The 22,284-nt window shown below is 45.2% G+C and overlaps 1 protein-coding gene across 1 annotated transcript in view; it reads left to right on the forward strand.

Moving 5' to 3' along the window:
- The window catches only part of PRKDC (protein kinase, DNA-activated, catalytic subunit), a 164,116-nt gene that overhangs the window by 39,866 nt on the left and 101,966 nt on the right, over positions 1-22,284 (forward strand). The window contains exons 28-38 of the mRNA XM_074987196.1: positions 117-211; positions 9,898-9,997; positions 10,812-10,945; positions 11,480-11,734; positions 13,919-14,145; positions 14,996-15,204; positions 15,366-15,498; positions 17,576-17,734; positions 18,209-18,412; positions 20,509-20,694; positions 22,145-22,249. Coding sequence (XP_074843297.1) covers positions 117-211; positions 9,898-9,997; positions 10,812-10,945; positions 11,480-11,734; positions 13,919-14,145; positions 14,996-15,204; positions 15,366-15,498; positions 17,576-17,734; positions 18,209-18,412; positions 20,509-20,694; positions 22,145-22,249 — 1,807 coding nt within the window. The remainder of the gene's footprint in view (positions 1-116; positions 212-9,897; positions 9,998-10,811; positions 10,946-11,479; positions 11,735-13,918; positions 14,146-14,995; positions 15,205-15,365; positions 15,499-17,575; positions 17,735-18,208; positions 18,413-20,508; positions 20,695-22,144; positions 22,250-22,284) is intronic.

Consider the following 22,284-nt stretch of genomic DNA (forward strand, 5'->3'; position numbering starts at 1 on the left):
ACTTTGAAATTGGGCACTACTTTGTTTAGCTTTATTTCTAAATTTCATATATGAGCTTCATGTTTATTTGCTTATTCATGATTTTTAGCATATTTAATCTGTTTCTTGTTTTATAGAGAAGAAAATTCTCTGGTAGAGCAGTTTGTTTTTGAAGTATTGGTTGTATATTTGGAAAGTCTGGCCTTAACCCATACAGATGAGAAATCACTAGGTGAGTTGAAACTGATTTATTGGGAAATGGAGTAAACGAACCATTCTTTCAGATTGCTAATAATATAGTCTTTAGTAAACCAAACCATGACATTGAAGTTTTAGGTGCAGTTCCCTTTGTGCCAGAGGATCAATGAGTTTCCATTCTCAGCGCACCTCATTAAACTGGGGTTCTGATTGATTGGCATTTCTGTGACAATTTCTTAACTGTGTGAGATTTTTATATCTGTATATGGAATAAATCTGAGTTTTTGTTGATGTTTTACAACAAATGTCAAAAAGCTGAGCATTGCTTCTTAATCCCAGATAACACAACGCTCATTTTTTTTTTTTTTTTTTAGCAGTTAAAGGCATTTGCAATAAATGTGGGGCTCAGAAAATGAAAACATGCACCTATGGGTCTAAAATGTAGTATAGTGAGGTACGTTCTTTGCCTAAGCAGATTTTTCACCTATATTGAGGTTTCAGAGGCTACTATGAGAGTACACAAGCCAACTATAGCTCAGTGTCTTCAGCTATCAGTCTGTTTGGTCTCATGCACAGGGATCATTTTAAGGGCAAGGCCAGACAGCATGTTTCTCCAGATCATCCACAGCAAGTATGAGGCCAGTTGACAAATGAGGTCTTAGTTGTCAATCAGGTGCTCAGTTTCCTAACACAGTGGACAATCTCAGGAAGTGTTCGCAAGGGCCCTGTGATGGGGTTCAGGGGTCCCCCTGCACTGCACCCCGTCCGCTGGCAGGAGTGACTCTCACTCAGCAGGTACAACACAAGTTTTATTAGGCAACAGAAGCCCAGTTTCTCACAGAAGCGACAGTACAGCAGCCAGAGACAGTCCTTCCAACCTGTCCTGGGGAGAAGACCCCGAGGGGTGCCCCTCTGGGGTGTAGCTTCCCCCTCCTCAGGCTGGCTGCCTTGCAGCTCTCCCTTTTCCTAGCCTCTAACTGCCACCCCCGATTCAAAACCCAGCTCAGCTCCTCCCTCCTCTTTGTTCAGGCAGAGGTGTTACCTGCCAGTTGTAGCCCCAGGGTCATCCTTAGCCACTGGGAGCTGCTGCTTGCCTCAGACATCCAGCCTGACTCACACATGCACTCCCCCCACTCCATTACATCTCTCCCCACTTCCAGACCGAACTGAGCGGGGTCACTTAGCCAGTGACCTGGGGAAGTTCGGGGCCCTCCCTGCGTGACAGGGCATCGGCTATGGTGTTGTTGTTCCCCTTCACATGGACCACCTCCATGTTGTAGTCCTGCAGGAGCAGACTCCACCGCAGGAGCTTGGCGTTGGCCCCTTTCATGTGATGCAGCCAGGTCAGGGGTGAGTGATCGGTGTACACAGTGAAATGCCGTCCAAACAGGTACGGCTGCAGCTTCCCCAGTGCCCACAGCATGGCCAGACATTCCTTCTCTGTAGCTGCGTAGTTCTGCTCCCGGGGCAGCAGCAGCTTCTTACTCAGGTACACGATGGGGTGTTTCTCCCCTTTGTCATTCACTTGCATTAGCACCGCCCCCAGCCCCACGTCTGAGGCGTCGGTGAACACCAGGAAGGGCTTGTTGAAGTCTGGATTGGCCAGCACTGGGGCCCTGACCAGAGCCTCCTTCAGCGCGCAGAGGGCCTCTTGGCACTGCTCGGTCCAGACCACCTTGTCAGGCTTTCCCTTTTTACAGAGCTCCGTGAGGGGGGCTGCGATGGAGCTAAAGTGGGGCACAAACCTCCGGTAGTACCCCGCCATCCCAATGAAGGCCTGGACCTGTTTCTTAGTCTGGGGTGTTGGCCAGTCTCTGACAGCTTCCACTTTAGCTGGCTCTGGCTTTAAGCAGCCGCTGCCCACCTTGTGGCCCAGGTAGGTCACCTCAGCCATTCCCACCTTGCACTTCCCTGCCTTGATAGTCAGACCAGCCTTCTGGAGTCGGTCCAGCACCTGCTTGACTTGGGACACATGGTCCTCCCACGTCTGGCTGAAGATGCAAATATCGTCCATGTAAGCCAGGGCAAAGCTCTCCATCCCTTTCAGTAGCTGGTCCACCAGACGCTGGAAGGTAGCGGGTGCCCCCTTGAGGCCAAAGGGCAGGACCAGGAACTCGTAGAGCCCCACAGGGGTGATGAAAGCCGACTTGAGCTGGGCATCTTCGTCTAATGGCACTTGCCAGTACCCCTTGGTGAGGTCTATGGTGGTGAGGTAACGGGCTCCCCCCAGCTTGTCTAAAAGGTCATCAGGCCTGGGCATGGGGTAGGCATCCGATACAGTGATGGCGTTAAGCTTGCGATAGTCCACACAAAACCGAACAGACCCATCTTTTTTAGGGACTAACACCATGGGAGAGGCCCAGGGGCTGGAGGAGGGTTGGATCACCCCCAGAGCCAGCATGTCTTCAACTTCCCCTCTATGTCCTGAGCCGTCCTCCCTGTGGCTCTGAATGGCACATACTTGATAGGGGCGTGGGTGCCTGTCTCTATTCGGTGGACAGCCAGGTCGGTGCGTCCGGGTCTGTCCGAGAACAGCTGTCGATGCAAATGCAGCACCTCCTTGATCTCCGTCTGCTGGGCAGGGGTCAGCTGGTCTGAGAGGGGAATAGACTCCAGCAAGGAGCCGGCTCCAGTCCTTGTGAGCAAATCCACCAAGGGATCATCCCCCTGCCCCTCCCAGTGTCTGCACACGGCCAGCACCAAGTTCTGTCTGTCCCAGTAAGGTTTCATCATGTTCACATGATAGACCCGGTGGCTGTGGGCCCGGTTCGACAGTTCCACCACATAATTCACGTCATTTAGCTGTTTGACAACCTTGAAGGGCCCATCCCAGGCCGCTTGCAGCTTGTTCCGCCGCACAGGTACAAGGACCATCACTTGATCCCCGGTGGCATAGGCTCGGGCCCTGGCGTTACGGTCATACCAGACCTTTTGCTTCCTTTGGGCCATGGAGAGGTTCTCCCTGGCCAGGCCCATGAGCTCGGTGAGTTTTTCCTGGAAGGTCAGTACATACTGTACCGTTGACTCCCCTTCAGGAGAGGCCGTCCCCTCCCACTCTTCTCTGAGCAAGTCCAAGGGTCCCTGTACCCTCCTTCCGTACAGCAGCTCAAACGGGGAGAACCCCGTGGATTCCTGGGGCACCTCCCTGTATGCAAACAGCAGGTGGGGTAAGTACTTGTCCCAGTCATGGGGGTATTGATTCATAAAGGTTCTCAACATCTGCTTCAGAGTCCCATTGAACCTCTCCACCAGCCCATTGGTCTGCGGGTGGTAGGCTGTGGCCCAGGTGTGCCGGACCCCACACTTGTCCCACAAGCTTTGCAGTAGGGCCGACATGAAGTTGGACCCCTGATCTGTGAGGACCTCCTTGGGGAACCCCACTCTGCTGAAAATGGACAGCAGTGCATCCGCCACGGTGTCAGCGTCGATAGAGGTCAAGGCCACAGCTTCTGGGTATCGCGTGGCAAAATCTACCACTACCAAAATATATTTCTTCCCCGAACGCGTTGCCTTGCTGAAGGGTCCCACTACGTCTATAGCCACTTTCTGGAAAGGCTCCTCTATGATGGGCAGTGGCCTCAGGGCAGCTTTCCCCTTGTCCCGGGTCTTCCCCACCCTCTGGCAGGGATCGCAGGACAGGCAATACAGACGGACAGCTGCAAAGATCCCTGGCCAAAAAAAGTTCTGTAACAACCTTCTCCTGGTGTGGTGGATCCCCTGGTGTCCCGCGAGCGGGACATCATGGGCTAGGTACAGCAACCTGCGCCGGTACTTTTGGGGGACCACCAGTTGCCTCTGGACCTTCCATGGCTCCGCTTTGCATCTGGGAGCCCACTCCCGGTTCAGGAATCCTTTTTCCCACAGGAATCTCTCCCTGCAGCCCTCCCCCAGCTGTGGAGCTGGGCTGAGACTGGCCAGTTCCCTCAGCTTCTGCAAGGAGGGGTCTCTCTGCTGCTCTGCCTGCAATTCTTCCGCTGGGGCAGGGGCGGATGCTACTCCCCTATCCCTGCCTGGCTCCAGCACCCCTGGCCTGTGAGATCTGGTTTTTGGGGGCCCCCTTTCTCTCAGGGTTGGCCCCTGTGGCTCCTGTGACTTTGGCTGGGCCTGTACCCCCTGAATCTGGGGAGCGCACCCCTCGTTTTCTTTGGCTACGGGTCAGGACCAGGGCACGAGGGCTTTTACCTTGCCAGTTCTCCAGGTCAGCCCCCATCAGTTCATCCGCCGGCAAATGGCTGTGCACGCCCACTTCCTTGGGGCCTTCCTTCTTCCCCCATTTCAGGTGCACCCTCGCCATGGGCACCTTGAAAGGGGTCCCATCAATTCCTGTTATCGTCAGGTGGGAATTGGGTATCATGCCGCCCGGTGCCACCACCCCGGGTCGGGCCAGCATCATGTCAGCGCCTGTGTCCCAGGACCCCGTGACCTTTTTCCCGTCTACTTCGAGGTGTTTGAGACACTTGCTCCACAGAGGTAGTGCCGCCCCCACTCTTTAAACTAACCTCTGAGCATTTGGTCCCCCTGAGGAGCTGGTCTGTGGGGCGGACTCGGCCCAATCCGAGTGCCCATTGTCAGCACCACCCGCCTTGGCCGCCAGCCCCTCTGGCTTCTGGGACCCCACCCAGTTGACTCCATGACCCCCCGGCCTGCTCAACCTGTCTGGGAGTCTGGGGCACTGGGCTGCTCTATGCCCCTTTCGCCCACAGCGATAACAGCCTGGGTCTTGTTGTGTCCCTCGGGCTGGCTGCTCTGTCCGGGTTCTGTTTGGCTCTCTGGGGGGTGGGTGGCTGGCCCCTCTTTCCTGGGCTTGCCCAAGAGGTGGTCCCCTCTGTCGTACAGTTAGGGGCCAGTCTCTCTGAGATTCTCAGGTTCTCCGGGACTCCCTCTCCCTCCGGGACTCCCTCTCTCTCCGGGACTCCCTCTCTTTGTGGGGCTCACTTTCAAACCTGGCCCGGCTGTTTGTGAAGTCATCTGCCAGTTTCCCTGCATCGTGTGAGTCCCCTGGCTTCCGGTCCACGAGCCACACCCTCAGGTCAGGTGCGCACATCTCGTAGAATCGCTCCACGACCGCCAGCTCGATCAGGTCCTCTACGGACTGGACTCCCATTCCGAACGCCCACTTCTGGTAGTATTGCTTCAGGCGGGCGGTTGTATCTACATGGGTTTCCTCTGGCCTCTTCTGCGCCTCCTGGAACTTCTTTTTGTACATCTCCGGAGTCAGCCCGAACTTATGCAGCAGGGCCTGTTTGAACCGTTCATAGTCCCTAGGCTGCAGCCCCTCCAGCCGGCTGAGCACCGCTGCGGCCTTCTGGCCCAGCAAGGGGGTGAGGTGCTGGAGCCACTCATCTGGGGGAACCTCATGCAACTCACAGGCTCGCTCAAAGGCGGTAAGGAACTCGTCCATGTCCCCTGGGTCCTGACACTGGGCCAGCACACGCGTCTCCAAGTGACTGGCCACCCCGATCCGTCTGGCCCTCTCCCCACTTACCGCAGCTGGGGCCTCTTGGCGTCTCGCCTCTGCCATGGTTTGCTCATGCTCCCGCTCTCGCTCTCTCTCCTTCTGTTCTCGTTCTTTCTCCTCCCGCTGTCTCTCTTGTAGCTGGCGCTCGTGCTCCCTCTGCCGTTCCTGGGCTTCCAGTTCCTTTAATTTCACCTCGAGTTCCAGCCGTCGCAGCTCTGTGGCGGGGGACTCTGCCTGCGATGGACCACCACTAGCTGAGCGCGACCTGGCGGGCACCGCGTCTGTCTGACGGCGTCGAGCCCCTGCTCCTGTCGGAGAATCCGAAACGCTTCCCGAGGCTGACCAGCCACTTTCTGCCGGGACAGGCTCTGCCCCCCCAGATCGATCATTCTCTTCCAGCTGGGCAATCAGCTGAGCCTTGGTCGCCTTCCCCACGGTCAGGCCCCTCTCTCTGCACAGCCCCGTTAGCTCTGCCTTCAGGAGTCGGGTATAATCCATCTCCCCGCTATCTCCCGGGGTATCCACTCACCAGCAGCAGCTGCAGAAATGGCTCTGTTCCCCCTCTGGCTCTTGTGAGACTCCTTCCTTCTATTGCTCAGTCAGCCACTGCTGGGAGCTCATCCGTGGGTGCAGTGCATCCCACTTCTGACACCAGTGTGATGGGGTTCAGGGGTCCCCCTGCACTGCACCCCGTCCGCTGGCAGGAGTGACTCTCACTCAGCAGGTACAACACAAGTTTTATTAGGCAACAGAAGCCCAGTTTCTCACAGAAGCAACAGCACGGCAGCCAGAGACAGTCCTTCCAACCTGTCCTGGGGAGAAGACCCCGAGGGGTGCCCCTCTGGGGTGTAGCTTCCCCCTCCTCAGGCTGGCTGCCTTGCAGCTCTCCCTTTTCCTAGCCTCTAACTGCCACCCCCGATTCAAAACCCAGCTCAGCTCCTCCCTCCTCTTTGTTCAGGCAGAGGTGTTACCTGCCAGTTGTAGCCCCAGGGTCATCCTTAGCCACTGGGAGCTGCTGCTTGCCTCAGACATCCAGCCTGACTCACACATGCACTCCCCCCACTCCATTACAGGCCCTCCCTCATGTACTTTCCAGACCCTCTGGTTCTTGCAAATAATGCCTGTCTGCAGGGTTGGGGAACACATTTGGGATACAAAACTACACAAGGGATCTAGAATCCAGGGAAAAGTGACCACTTCAGTTTCCTGGGACTCAGACTGATTAAACTAGTCCTAGAAATGTTCTGGAGTCCCTAGAGGGGGATTGCTTTCTGATTCACTCAGACCGCTCTACCACAATCACATACATAACAATTGAGGACAAGGATCTCAGCAGTACCATATTCCCAGAAGCGAAGGCAGTAATGAGCTCAGCTGAATGTTTCTCCCTTCCTGAAAATGAGCCATGTGAGAGGAGAGGTGAACCAGAAGACAGGCTGGCTCAGTAGACACAAAGTCAACAACTTTGATTGGTGCCTGAACTAGAGAGTCTTCAACCTGATCTCTCAGAAGTTGGATCTCTCTTCAACCATTTTGTTCACAGGAATACAAAGCAATCAAAATACTTCACCAGCAAAACAGATCCCCAAGTCCACAGGATGACCACAAGAATTACTATGTGTATTCCAGTTCTTCGAATTTTTGGGAAAGTGATTGAATGCTAAAACCAGAACCACGAAAGGCATTAATGCTTTTTCTTGACTGGCCAAGTGTGCAGCCATTTTCTGATCTGATACAGCTCAGACTGGAATGCCCATTATGGCTAACATTCTAACATCTTTCTTCAAGACCATTTTCTCCATTCAGGCCCAGATTGGCTATTGAAATATCAGAAACAACACTTGATCTGTCTTCCAAAGTCATCAAGACATTGCTACTATTTAGGCGAGTCTCTGTGTTAAAGGCTTACCACTGTATCTGGACCAAGTTCAGCATTTATTGCCTGGAGCATAGTGTTAAAGACTCAAGAAATCCAGGGATTCTGGTTATTTTTGGACTTCCTCCAAGAAGGTGTGAACAAAGGTCTTTGACCCATTTCCGTACTATATTGGTTATCACCAAGTTTGTTGTTTTCTGTGCTCAGGGTCTTCAGGTTCCACGGCAGAGAACCCTCATGAATCCAGGTGTCTTGGAGCAGTCAGACTGGTCAGCCCAGTGTTCTGTCCCATCTTCCCAAAATAAGACCTGTTACTGGTGCTAAAAGCCTTACCATTTGAGCATCTGACTTCAATATTGGTATTTTATTGCTTAATCAATATCTTTTTTTCTGGTTGCTATTACGTCTTCTATTAGTGTCAGAGCTGTCAGTGCTATCTTTTGAAGGACCCTTACTGCATGTTAAGAACATAAGAATGGCCATTACTGGGTCAGACCAAAGGTTCGTCTAGCCCAGCATCCCATCTGCCAACAGTGGCCAGTGCCAGATGCTCCAGAGGGGATGGACCGAAGACAATGATCAAGCAGCTTGTCTCCTGCCATCCATCTCCAGCCTCTTACAAACAGAGGCCAAGGACACCATTCCTATCCCCGGGCTAATAGCCTTTTATGGACCTAACCTCCATGAATTTATCTAGCTCTTCTTTGAACTCTTAGAGTCCTAGCCTTCACAGCCTCCTCTGGCCAAGAGTCCCGCAGGTTGACTGTGCACTGTGTGAAAAAGAACTTTCTTTTATTAGTTTTAAACCTGTTACCCATTAATTTCATTTGGTGTCCTCTAGTATTTATATTATGGGAACATGTAAATAACTTTTCTTTATTCACCCTCTCCACACCGCTCATGATTTTATGTACCTCTATTATATCCCCCCTTAGTAGTCTCCTCTTTTCTCAACTGAAAAGTCCCAGTCTTTTTAACCTCTCTTCATGTGGGACCCATTCCAAACCCATAATCATTTTAGTTGCCCTTTTCTGAACCTTTTCTAATGCCAAAATATCTTTTTTGAGGTGAGGAGACTATATCTGTATGCAGTATTCAAGATGTGGGCGAACCATAGTTTTATAAAGGGAGAGGAAAATATTCTTTGTCTTATTTTCTATCCTTTTCTTTCTCTCCCTTTTTAAATAATACTTTGTGTTAACAAAGTAGTAATGAGAACTCTGGAATTATATCTCCTCACAGTGAACTCTTTTTTTCCAGAGACTCGCTAACAAAAATGTTCTACTCCATTCATAGGAGGAAGTGGGTTTTACCCATAAAAACTCATGACCTAATAAATTTTAATTGCTAAGGTGATATGGACAGCTTGTTGTTTGTGAAGCTAACACGGTTGAGTCTCTTTTCCATACTTAAGAATACATTATTAGTCGCTCATGCTGTTCAAGACCACAGCACCTTCTCGAGCAACTGTGGCACACCTGAGACATCAGAAGAGCATTGAAGATTTATATCACATGTACGGAATCTATCCAAAGTGGCCAAGGGCTGAGTTTCCAAGCTATATATTGCCAGATGGATCCAGCTGTACATTGCTGAGGCCTACAAGGGATCTGGCCTCCTTGTTCTGGAAGGAATCAAGGCATGCTCCACGAGAGCCAGGGTAGCTTCTTGGTCCAAATGGCCTAGTTTTCCACCTCAGAGATATGGAGAGTGGCTATCTGGTCTTTGGGCAACACCTTGTCAGACACCATATAATGTGTACTTTCCGTTGTCTTAAGAGGCTGTCTCCTGCATGAATGTGCACCAAGTGGCAGCCTGTTAGCAGTATTGTTGTCGAGCAACTTTCAGTAATGGGGATTCCCTTCCACTCTTATTCTGTTTTGCCTTTTTCCTCCCTGCTTCTGCTCACTGCTGTCCACATGTAACAGAATTGTAGGCGGCAATTGGCTGCAAAATAAAAAAACTTCTTACACAGTAATTTTGTGTCATCTGCCAGCATCTTCCACAGTTCTGCTCACCCTGGATGGCATCACTGTCAAGGATCAGCTTTTCATTTAGATCACTGCCAGATAGGCTTTATGCCTTCTATAAATAGTTATCGAGCTGGCATTGAGGTTATTGTTAGTAATAGCTTTCCATAAGTTTTATGCAGCTTTGAAATGATGTCTAGCAGCACGTGGGAAAGGGGGCCATGGCCAGCACGAAAAGTGCTGTAAATTTAAACCATCTCCAGAAACTGCACAGTGGAAGGGGACGTACCAGACATAAAAGAATTGAGAGTTGTAGCTAGCAGAAAGGAAACTATTGTGTAAGGAATTTTCCATTCTTTGGTAACTGGTTCCAAGTATCATCATTTTATTAGTATTTCCCTTCTCTTTGCTAATAGGTACAGTTCAGCAATGCTGTGATGCCATTGATCATCTGAAGCGCATTATTAAGCATAAAGCATCTTCTCTAAATAAAGCAGAAAAACGACGGATACCACGGTTAGTTGTTTAAGATTTTGCCTTTCCAAATACATCGTTGTTTGTTACATAGGACTTTTGTGAAAATTAGTGTGGTAGGTTAATTCATAACTGTGTCCCTGCATGTGCTGAATACTTTTTCCTGAAATGTCCCTTGAACTGACTAGAGTAGCAGCACATGATGCTACATGGTGGCTCAGAATTTGAGACTCAAGGACTATCTTTGATTATTGAAAGAGCACACTCAGCTCCATAGGAAAATGGGGCGGAGGCTGGTATACCTTTGTCCACTGGAAAGTCTGTGACTATCTCAGGTGTTGAGTAGCCTCTTGAGGGATAGGCATCCAACCCTTTTTAGTCTGATGAGAGAGAGCAAGAAAAAATAAGACTGAATCCTCCAGGGTATGAAATAGTCTTGGAAGATTTCTGTCCTCATTTGAGGGAGAGGAGATATTTGTCTGAGATTTAATCTCTCTTGCATTTGTTTGGAGTTGAAAGGGCAGGAAAGAGATTTTTCAGGTCTTGACATTTTCTTTTATTTTTCTGTTTGCAAATTGGAACTCAGACCAGGGACATAAGTCCACACTACACCATTATAAGACTTTATATTGGTAGTGTGAATGACTTGATCCATCCATACCTGACCCTACTTCTTTTAATGAGATCATGGAAAGAGCATCCAAAATTCCTCATTGGATGTTTAGGTTTGCAAATAGACTGGTATGGTGTCATTAGTTTGGTTTGGTTTTGTGGCTTTTTCTTGAAACAACAAAAAAAAAGCTGTTTGGGGAAATAGTAGCAAGGATTGCTGATATGTATTCATTATTTTACACAGAGGATTTCCACATGCTAAATCAATATGTCTGTTGGACCTTGTCACATGGCTGTTGGTGCAGTGTGGGCGACCCCAGACAGAGTGCCGGCATAAATCAATGGAACTCTTCTATGAATTTGTTCCTTTATTACCAGGTACTGTGGGTCATGACATATACTTGTAGTCTCCTGCTTCACATAACTGCATTTCTTCTTTCATTTTATCTGCGGTGTGTCATGTATTGGATGTTAACGCATTTTGAAATGGGCACCTGTTAGTATCAAATCAATGCTGAGTAGCTGTTAGTTTTTATACTGAATTAAATACTGCACATTTACTGTGCAAGTTTCTTCCAGCCAGTGTGCCTCAACTCTCACCTGGAGAGACCACCTTTACAGTCAGGAATCTATTATTACCAGCTCCGAGGGGATCCTCAGCTGATGCAGACCCACAGGGATACTTCCTAATCCACCTCTTCCTTGCATTTGCCACATGCGGTATGGCAGAGGGAATCTCTGACTGCTGTATTGGCGATTGCATATTGGCTGTCTCCTCTTGCAGAAGATATAAGAGCAAATAATAGAATAAGTTTTTGAGTGTTGATCCATATCCATATCCATAATACCTTGCTGAATGTCAGCTGAGTATTTGCCTAAAAGAACATTGATTTCTCTTTGCTGCTTTATTAGGAAACAAGTCCCCATCTTTGTGGGTAGGCGATGTTCTAAAACAACAAGGAATCGCTTTTCTCATCAAAAAGTTTGAAGGGGGAGGCAATGATGGTGAGAATCTCTCTGGAATCCTTTCTCGGCCAACACTCTGTGACCTACAGGAGCCCTTCAGTTTACGGGCTGTTTTGCAATGGATGGATATGTTTCTAGCAGCTCTGGACTGCTACAATACATTCATTGAGCAAAGAATGATCAAACCAAATGAAATACTGGGTAGGTAAACCCTGGCTGCAGCTTGGGTCAGTTTTGTCTATTATATAAAGTTACTCTGGGGGATTTTGAACTTGGGTTTATACCACTTGTTCGAAGAATAGATATTAATTTACAAGTTCACAACCAGTTTAATCAGCAGTTGACTTGATGGTTTTTTTTTTGGTAATGGTGGGCTAGTATTCTACTTTATTTACTTGTGTTTATAGCAATGTGTCATTGCTGTTATAAAAATCAAATTAAATTTCTTTCCTTCGTGGACTTCTTTATCCTCTCATCTTGTTTAACTGTATCCCACTTTCAAAAGCCTTGCAGTGCAGCAAGCATATCTCCAATGAGGAAGGTCTCAGCATGATACCTTTAAAGCCCATCACCATGCTCCTTCACTTAATTAAAGGAGGTTACCATTTAGTAAGATGAGGTACGTCCCACTGCCAGCACAATGATTTCAGTTTGTTGCTTTTCTCATGCTTTAGCCCAGGCATAGCCAACAATTTTTGCAGAGAAGCCATTCCACAAATTTTGGTACTGATCATGGGCTGGCTCTGGGCCAGGCCCCCCTCAGAAGGGACAGGTCCTTGAGCAGAAGGGTTGGGGCTGCTGGCTACTGAGAGAGATGGAGTGTAAGTATGAAAGAGAAGCACTTTGTGTGTGAGAGACAGACTTTGTGGCATAGACCAAGTGTGTGCTGCAGTGTGTATGTGACAATGACTACGTGTGTGTGGGACAGACTAGGTATGTATGACAGTGACACAGAGTGTGTGTGCTGGCGGCTGCTAGGTAAGTTTCCGAGAGAAGCCCACCCTCTTTCTCTTTAAGGGAAATCTGTCCTACTCTGCACCCCTGGTAAGTCACTCACCATCTGTGCTTTTGACTGGAGCGGCCCCCTGTGTGTCTCCATCTCCCTGATCCCTGCTCTGCAGAGATGTGGTACAGGGGTAGGAGAACACCCTGACTTCAGCACTACACACTCCCCTCCATCCCCTCCCCCTCCACACAGCTAGCAGAAGAATCCTAAGAGCAGCTTGGCTGCAGGTGGAACAAGGCTGGGGGAAGAGTAGCTGAAAACATCCTGCTGGCTATAAGTATGCACTCTTAGGCCGTGTCTACACGTGCCCCAAACTTCGAAATGGCCACGCAAATGGCCATTTCGAAGTTTACTAATGAAGCGCTGAAATGCATATTCAGCGCTTCATTAGCATGCGGGCGGCAGCGGCACTTCGAAATTGACGCGCCTCGCCGCCGCGCGTCTCGTCCAGACGGGGCTCCTTTTCGAAAGGACCCCGCCTACTTCGAAGTCCCATACCTTATTCCCATATAAGGGGACTTCGAAGTAGGCGGGGTCCTTTCGAAAAGGAGCCCCGTCTGGACGAGACGCGCGGCGGCGAGGCGCGTCAATTTCGAAGTGCCGCTGCCGCCCGCATGCTAATGAAGCGCTGAATATGCATTTCAGCGCTTCATTAGTAAACTTCAAAATGGCCATTTGCGTGGCTATTTCGAAGTTTGGGGCACGTGTAGACGTAGCCTTACTCTGCTAATCAGCTGGGCGGTCTAGAGAGAAATGTTTGGCAGGACATATCTGGCCCCTGGAGCTGATTTTCCCACCCCTGCTTTATCCCAACCAGCCTAATAACGTCAGCACTTGTAGTCTGATGACATAAATACCAACACATTGTTTAGCCATTAGGCCATTGAGTCTGTATCCAATAAAAGTTTTTAAATTTTTCATGCGTTTCTAAACAGTGTGTTTCTGTAGTAGTAAAATGCAATGATGGAATTAGACATCCATTTCTAAACTACTGATCTGGCTGTGTGTCAGGGTAAGATACTTAGCTTCATTAAAGCTGTACAATGAGATTCTTTCTAAATGCAGTTATTACAAGGCCAGCTTTTCAAAGATATGGACTTAGATTTACATCTGTATAATTACATATGCCTGATTTGTGTGGCGATACCTAATGTGACCATCAAAGATGCACACTTGTGTGGAAAGCTATCTTTCAGTGTCCAAAACTTAATATTAGCAATATAATCTAATCTTTATTCTTTCAATGGTGGGGAAAAGATTTTGACGTTTTTGTTTTCCGTATTTTTATGATGTCACTCTTTCTTTTTGTGCTGAGCGTAAAATGTATTTTTAGATTGGTGGGGTCAATATGTGTCTAAATTTGGTATAATTCCTTCTAGGTACAAATATGAGGTCTTCATTCCTGAGCGCTGTAGGATTCTTCCTTGAAACTATTGTCTTGCGTGACATCTCTGCAGCAGAGCGGTGCTTTGACGCTGACTCTAAAGGCAGTATGTTCAGCCCACAAGAAAGGGAAGAGTATAATTACAGCAAATGCACAATCGTAGTCCGAATCATGGTGTTTGTCAGCATGGTCCTGGAGACCTGCCAGCAGGATTTCTGGAAGGTAGTTGCTGAACTTCTCAGGCTGTAGTGGATAACTTGTTCTGTTGTTGAAATTGTTATTTAAACTTGTTTAAACATGGGTGATGGAAGGGACAGGTAACGACTTACAACTTGTTAGGAGGAATGGATCATCTTTTGAAATACAGTGGGCCATTAATCTTAGCTGCCCATTAAGCCCGAAGAAGTGTCCTGCTCTTTGAACATTGCTGCTGGAAAAAGATGAAGGAAATCATCGGTTCATGGATTATTTTGCAAAGAGTGATGCAGGTCTAACTGGAATAAATTAATACCATAAATATTTGCCAGGCAAATTGTTTGGATCACCATCAGCATGACATCCTGCATGGAACACTTTCAACATGGGTTTCTGGTGTTCTTGAACATGCAAATCTCTCTCTATGTATTTCTGTGTATTTAACTTAATATAAATTGAAGTTTAAGAATCAACATAAAAAGGGGTATTGTGAAGTCATTTTCCTGGGACTACAGATGAATAACTGGCAATTGCATAATTTGTGTAGCTGCATAACTATAATAGTGTTCATGTGTAGAAGTTTGTAGTACTACCACATTGTTTGAATACTAAAATGAGCATATTTATGTGACAATAAGTTGAAGTTTTGTGTGCGTGCATCTTTAAAAATGGGCATTTCATTTCTTTTAATAGGAGCAACAATATATTGAAAATGAGCAATTTCACTCAGAAAGAGGTTGAGAATAGAAGAAAGGGGTCTTGGTTTGCTTATTTCAGGCACAGGAAAAATTGTGGAAAGCAGAATAGGTCAATAGATGAAAAAAGATTAAGAACAAAATATGCCTCCAGTTTCATCTTAATGTTTTATTCTTTATAGTTACTTGAGAAGGAATTGCTTAATGAAAATCTGATAGAGCTCCTTGTGAGAACAGTGTGTGACCCAGCAAACATAGGCTTTAATACAGCTGATGTACAGGTCATGAAAAATCTCCCAGATGTTTCTGTGAGGCTCATGAAAGCTTTGATGAGATCTCCCTATAAAGAATCCTTGGAGCTAAGCATAAAGAAAAGAATAACATCACAAAGGTAGGGCTTGATGGCAGCTATAAATGGCTTATTTAAAATCAGAACAAATGCAGTACATAGTGAGAGACGTAAAGTGAATATAGGATGTCTTCTTTCATTTATATTGATACATCCATAATGACACAGGCAATCAATATTTTATTTTTCTTTTCCCTTTTCAGCATTGAGGAGCTTTGTTCTGTTGATCTGTATAATCCAGATGCTCGATTTGATCATGTTAGATTTAGCTCTACATTGTCTGCATGCAGGCAACTCCACAAGGCAGGCCTGCTTCATTCCACACTTCAATCTCAGGTAAATGTTTATACAGAAAATAACAAGAGTTAAGATTTTTCATATTCATTACCTTTCACATTTGAAAAGCTCTTGAAGTATTAGGGAGTTGCTTTTGCAGTATCCAATTGCAGAATAGGCTTTAGCTAGTTCTCACGGTTTCTCAGTGATATAGTCAATAAATATCTTCCTTTTATAGTTGAGACTGCTGTGCCAGAGAGGCTAAGTAACTTGTCCGAGGCAACGTTAGAGAATTGGTGTGGGAAGTGGGATCTGAACTCTGGAGTTGCTGGTGCTCAGACAATACCTCCCCTAAATAAATGCTTTATATTGCACTCAGTAAATACTGAACAACAGAAGAGGATGGTGAAAAATCCGTTTTTCTGTGGTTATGTACAGTTGGGTAAATTTGATGGTTCAACTAAAAATCTGGTCATGTGTGCACTTTCATATTCATAATAGAGGTTATATCAAGCAAGTATCTGTATTTCAAATGAAGTGGTAGACACTGAATTCCAAATAAAAGATTGAGTGCTGATAATAACAGTGGGGGCAAATAAATAGGAGGATGTACCTAGTTTTTGAAAAAGGTAGAAAAACTTGATTTATATTTAAAAGATGTCGAGGGGGAAGAAAGATTTTTGGGTGTGTGTTTGACAGCACAGACAAACTCTCTATGATTTGAAAACTAGCTTGCAAATTTGCAAAATGGTAGTTAAAACTATATCATTAGCTATGATCCAGTTGTGATGTAGTTGGTAGCAGGAGGAGAAGCTTTAAAATGCTACCAGAATGAGACAGAACAGCATCAGCTTCACTGATGTATCATGGGGTTCAGAAGAGGCAACATAAAATTTATTATTGCCTGAGAAAGTATTACAAAAAGTGGGAAAAGGTGTCAGCTGCACTTATAAGCATGATCATAGGAGAAATGTTATTTGGATGTGTTGCTCTTAAAGTGAAGATTGTGAACACGATGGCTAATAAAGACTGAATTCCTTAATCCAGGAGCATTGGCAGACTTCGCCTTTAAAGGGAAAATCTGTTGTTTGAAAAATAATATGGGTCAGCCTGTTACTGTTTGTTAGTATTAGTTTGTGGTTTTGCAAGAGACCAGAGTTCAGATTGTGAAGAGGTAGGTTATTCAGCTTCTGGAATAGAGAAGCCCCTTTGCTTACATGGGAATGCTCCAATGGCTGAATAGGGACAGCATGATGGGACTTGCTTAGCCTTTTGAGGTACAGCAAAATACAACAGAGGGAAGGTGTACAGCTCAAATATAAACCTTTATGGAACCTGCTAGGTATTTCTTGGGCTCCTTGTAACCAGGGTTCTGGACTGTGTGCCTTAGCCAGCCTCTGTCACTATAAGTGAAGGAAGAGAGAAGCAAATTAGGTAGCAGAGCGTTTTCAGCCTTAAATGGTTGCTCTTTGATGGGGGACTTATTTGTAATGTAACAATGTAAATGTTAAAAAATTATGGATTTTTTTTCTGTTAACTCCTCTGAGGCCAGAACTTCACTCTATATGTTGAGATAAAAGCTTCTAGGACCTCAGCAGTAGGACAGCATGGTGACTAGCATCAGTGGTACCAGTGAAGTATATGGTGCTCCCTTCAGAGCACCTACCTTTCCATAAGATTTTTCTCAGTGTCTGTAACAGTGTTTCTCATCAACTGTTCATCACCTTAACCGTGAAGAAGTTCAGAATCCCTTAAAGACTAGACTTCACATTTTTGCTTAGTCAGTAACAATCCCAAAATGGGCATTAACTTATTCTGAAACCAAATGTTCATTCAAGTGTGGTTCCCAGGAATCTGAGCAGTCTGCATGATGGTCTGTGTGCAGGGTCCATTGTTAGGCCAACAGACTTGAAAAAACAAATCCTGCACTTAGAACCCTGTGGCGTTTTTTTCCCAGAGAAATCTTCTGGAGGATTTTTTTTCTTTTGTTTTCTTTTGTTTTATTTTATTTTATTTTATTTTATTTTTTGGCAGCTAGCAAGAGCACTTTAAAGTTTATATTATATTTTTTCTTCTGTAGTCACGGAGACTTAACAGTAAAAGGTTTTCCCCTTCCTCCTCCTTCTACATCCTCTAGGGATTGAAGCACCATTTTACAGTTGGCTCTAAGCTCCTTTCAGTTGTTTATAAAAGCATTGCACCAGGAGATGAGAGGAAATCTCTTCCATCACTGGACATCAGCAGCAGGCGACTAGCTGATGGACTCCTGCAGCTGGCTTTTGCTTTTGGTGGCCAGGTAGGATGCTCACCTGTTGTTATGTACTATCTTCAAGTCTGTTTCTGGAGTTCTGGGTTCTGTGACTGATAGTTAATCTTATCTCTGCTGTTTTCAGGGATGTTGTAGAAGAAACTGGTCTGTTTCCTGAAACATGTATTTTTGGGACAGAAGAATATGTATGCCTACAACATGTTACATTTAACAAATGCACTGAACATTTCCAGTCCAGATGCTGGAGTTTGGTCATTGTTGAGTTGCAGTGGCAAAGGCAAATTATGGATTCCATAAGAGGGGAGATATCCAAATGCTGTTCTGGGAGCTGTGCTTTTTTAACTTCAGTTTAACACTTTGTTTTACATTATAAATATGCATACAACTATCTGAGAAGGCATCTTTAAAAGAGCTGCTTCTGATTTTGTAGAAGACTACTGACACTTACTGACTTCTGTACCTTTGGACTGACCTTTCTTCTTGTGACCTCTCTTCTCACAGTGCGAGGAGCTGGTGAGTCTTCTGTTGAACACAGTGGTGCTGTCTGTGCCATTATCAGGAACATCACAGGGGAGTATGATCAGCTTCTCCCATGGAGAGTATTTCTACAGTTTGTTCTCAGAAACCATTAATCAAGAACTGCTGAAAAACCTGGATGTGGCTGTACTTCTATTTATGAAGTCATCTGTCAGCAGTCCCAAAATGGTACTGGATCTTTTCCTTAACGGGGATAATCAGATGAAAATGTGTTATCTTCTCCAGTTACAAGAAACACCTGTGATTACCATACGTGAAAGATTAGGAGTAGGTAGGGGGTAAATTTTCTTATAGTCAGTGTTTCACTTTGTTATGGAGGCTTTTTGTTTTGTTTCATTGATAGCCATTAGTACTGCCTCCCTCATAATTTGCACGCACTACATTTCACATGCATGCTCTCCCCAGAGCCCTCTTAAAAGGAGTAATACAGCGACAGAGATGATGTATCTAAGTTTGGGCTCAAAATGCCTGTCCAAGTCTAGTGAGACAGTAGGAGCCCATGGGAGGTTGGGACTGAGCTTCTTGGCCCAGGTGGGGGTCCGGGAAATACAGTGACTGAAACTCAAAGAGCTGTGGCCTCTGCCTGAGGTCAAGAAGACATGTGGATCTTCTTTCTTGGGACTCCTATAGGTCCCTGTACCTGTAGAGAAGTGGGGAGGCCTTATTTCTAATAAAGAGCCCAACAAAGAGGTGTCAAAGCAAAGTGATCAAGCATGTTTAACAAAGATTTTTTTGAGCCCACATGCTGTCCCTTGGATTAAAATTCATCAAGGGAGTAGGCACACCACTTAAAAATAAAGAAAAGAATTTTAGAAAAACAGTCTGGGGATGTGATTTTAAAGGTGTTCTGTCTCTGTTTTTAAAATAATCAAGCTGGTGTGATCACTTTAAGTATTTCCATCATATTAAAGCTGATGGAAGGAGAAAAGAGTGATTTTTTTAAAAGGCTAGCACTTACCTGGTTGATTATCCAGTGTGCTGTTTGTGTAGAGCCATAATAGCTGTTAATCTGAAAACTGGATGTCTCATATCTAATAGATTCCTAAATATTCCACTCACACAGATCTAACAGGCAGCGGAAGTTCTCTATAATACCCGCTTTTTAAATTCTCCACTTTATTTTTGCAACTTACTTGTGACTGCTTATGAGCTGGAGGTCAGGCAGGCACACTCAATTTATCTTCTCCTTCGCTAGAACTTGGAGAATTTTTTTTTTTCAATTAGTGAGATTTTTCTTATGTCCTTTCTTTTGAGGATTTATGAAGAAACATACTCATGGTTTAATCGAAGTATTCTAAATCTGGTGGAATTCATGTATGGTTGTGTAGTCGAAAGCACAAAAAAGTATAGTATGCAATGTTCAGGTGTACTACCTAGTGATTTTGTTTAATTTCTTCTGCTCATCTCATTTCGAAAAATAATTGTTTTATGAAAACTGAGATCCCCACCCTGTTGCATTCTATCTTTGGTATGCAAAATTGAAAGAAAAGGCAAAAAATGCTTAACCACAGCCATGTACGATACGCCTTAATTCTTCGTTCTCTGTGTACTTGCCAACAGAGATGTGTTTTCATTTTGTTTTTGAATATTACTTCATTTGTACCTTAGATCCATTTTCAATTATAGTTAAAATAAGAACAATATTTTGTTAGGCTACTGTATAGCTCTCTACAGCAGGCGTGTCCAACCTGCGGCCCGCAGGCCGCATGCGGTCCTGGACAGCTAGTAATGCGGCCCCACAAGATCGTAAACTTCTAACATTATTATGTGATTTATATACATTAACTATATTATATATTTTGTACGCGGCCCAAGACTATCTTCACTCAATGCGGCCCAGGCAAGCCAAAAGGTTGGACACCCATGCTCTACAGTATACTTCCTTTTCCTGTATTCATTTAAACTTTAACAAGCATGAGCCATAAATGGAATGAATATGAGAACAGTCTGTAGTGTACTTTTGATTGTTTTTTGATCATGAATGCTACTATGTGCTTCTGGAAAATTCAAGTTAGCATTACTACTAAATGCATGAAACTAATCCTGGCTTAATTATTATTTTAGGCTTAGATTTTCAAAATCATCTAGAGAATTTGGACTCTCTTCCCATTAAAAGTAGTGGAAATTGGCTGTCCAGGTCTCCCAAACCAGTGATGCTTATTGTTTAATCATTGCAGTAGGTGATTACAGAGCTCATGATTATGCTAAATTAAATACTGTTATGATATGAAATAGACGCAGTTCTTATTTTGTCTGCATTTCAGGTGGGTACCGTCTTGAATGGTATGTTAGATCAAAGCTTTAGAGACCGTGCTGTACGCAAGCAGCAGGGAATGAAGTTGGTGAATGCAGTACTGAGAAACTGGATGAGACTTGACAGCTGGTGGTCCAAAGATTCTGCTCCAGAGAGCAAAATGGCTGTTTTGACACTGTTGGCTAAAGTCCTGCAGGTATATCTTGTGTTTGGTAACGTTAAAGCCCCTTTCACACCAATATGCAAGAGCATGCCTTATCTTGAAAGAATGGCAGCATTAGTTTTTGAAGGTTTAGTTTTATTGATAGCTGGAGAATTTCAGTGTTCCTGACAAAAATCAAACAGGTTTTGGCAAGCAGAACTCTTCATCTTCCCATTTTTATTCTTGCGTCTGATGTTTTAGCTCCATTTCTTCTTCTGAAGAAGAATTGCAAATGGAAGGAATAATCTTTGAGAAGCAAGCAGCCTCTTATGAGATACTGCCCATCTTGCTGGCAGCCAGACAGTTCTTTGTGGAGTGGCCGTCCCCAAACCAAATAATTTCAGAAAACTTTTTTTATGTTGTAGTAACTTCAGTTTTTTGCCTCTCCATTTTCTCCTCTTTTTGAGACTCTCTTCATCATAGAATCATAGAACGCTAGGACTGGAAGGGACCTTGAGAAGGCATCGTGTCCAGTCCCCTGCCCTCATAGCAGGACCAAGTACTGTCTAGACCATCCCTGATAGACACTTAGGTCATATCACATCTTAAAGACAGAGCTTTTTTGACAGCTTGTAAACCCGTGCAAAATATCTAGGAAGAGAATCAGGTTCATCGCCTATTAATTTTTTTTTTTTTTATTTTAACCCCATAGCTTTGAGGTTTATCACTGGAAGGTGTGTTTGAAAATATATAAAGGCTGTGTCTACACTAGCCCCCTTTTTTTGGAAAGGGCATGTTAGAGGCAGTTCGGAAGATGCTAATAAGATGCCAACATGAATATGCAGCACCTTATTAGCATAATGGTAGCCATGCACAATTCAGAAGTGCCACTTTTGGAATGGATGCTGCCCATGTAGATGGGGGTGGGGGCTTTCGAAAAGAGCCCCCTGGACTTTGAAAGCCCCTTCTTCCTGTTTGGTTTTAGGAAGAAGGGGCTTTGAAAGTCCGGGGGGGCGTCCTTTCGAAAGGCCCCTGTCTACACCAGCGGTATGTGTTCCAAAAGTGGCACTTTTGATTTGCCCATGGCCATCATTATGCTAATAAGACGCTGCATATTCATGTCATCACCTCATTCTGAACTGCCTCATTAACACACCCCTTCCAAAGGCAGGGGGCTAGCGTAGATTTAGCTAAAGTGAATTGTCCTAATGGCTTAGCTGGTAATAGATCATAGGAGAGTTAGCTTTGGGAGGAGGCCAAATATTGTTTTTCATTGGCTTGGATGGGTCACAGTGTGATTCCCACCATTATGATGAGTGGGAGTTTTTAGATGTTTGCTAATAACACATAAAACAAAAACCATATCATATGTATGTCTTCAGATGTAAATTCCCAAAATGAATGGTTTTTATGAAACTCCAAAAAGAACATGGAAACTGTTAATACAGAGATTGTTTTTATATATTAAATATTGTTACAAGTTTTAATTTTTTTGTCTCTACAGATTGATTCTTCAGTGTCTTTTAACACAAATCATGAGGCTTTCTCTGTTGTTTTCAATACATATACCAGTCTACTTACTGATTGCAATTTAGGTCTAAATCTAAAGGTAAATTTTGCCATTCTCCTCGCCCCCCAACTTTG

Source organism: Carettochelys insculpta, chromosome 2 (genome assembly GCF_033958435.1).
Source record: "Carettochelys insculpta isolate YL-2023 chromosome 2, ASM3395843v1, whole genome shotgun sequence".
Taxonomy (NCBI): Eukaryota; Metazoa; Chordata; order Testudines; family Carettochelyidae; genus Carettochelys; species Carettochelys insculpta.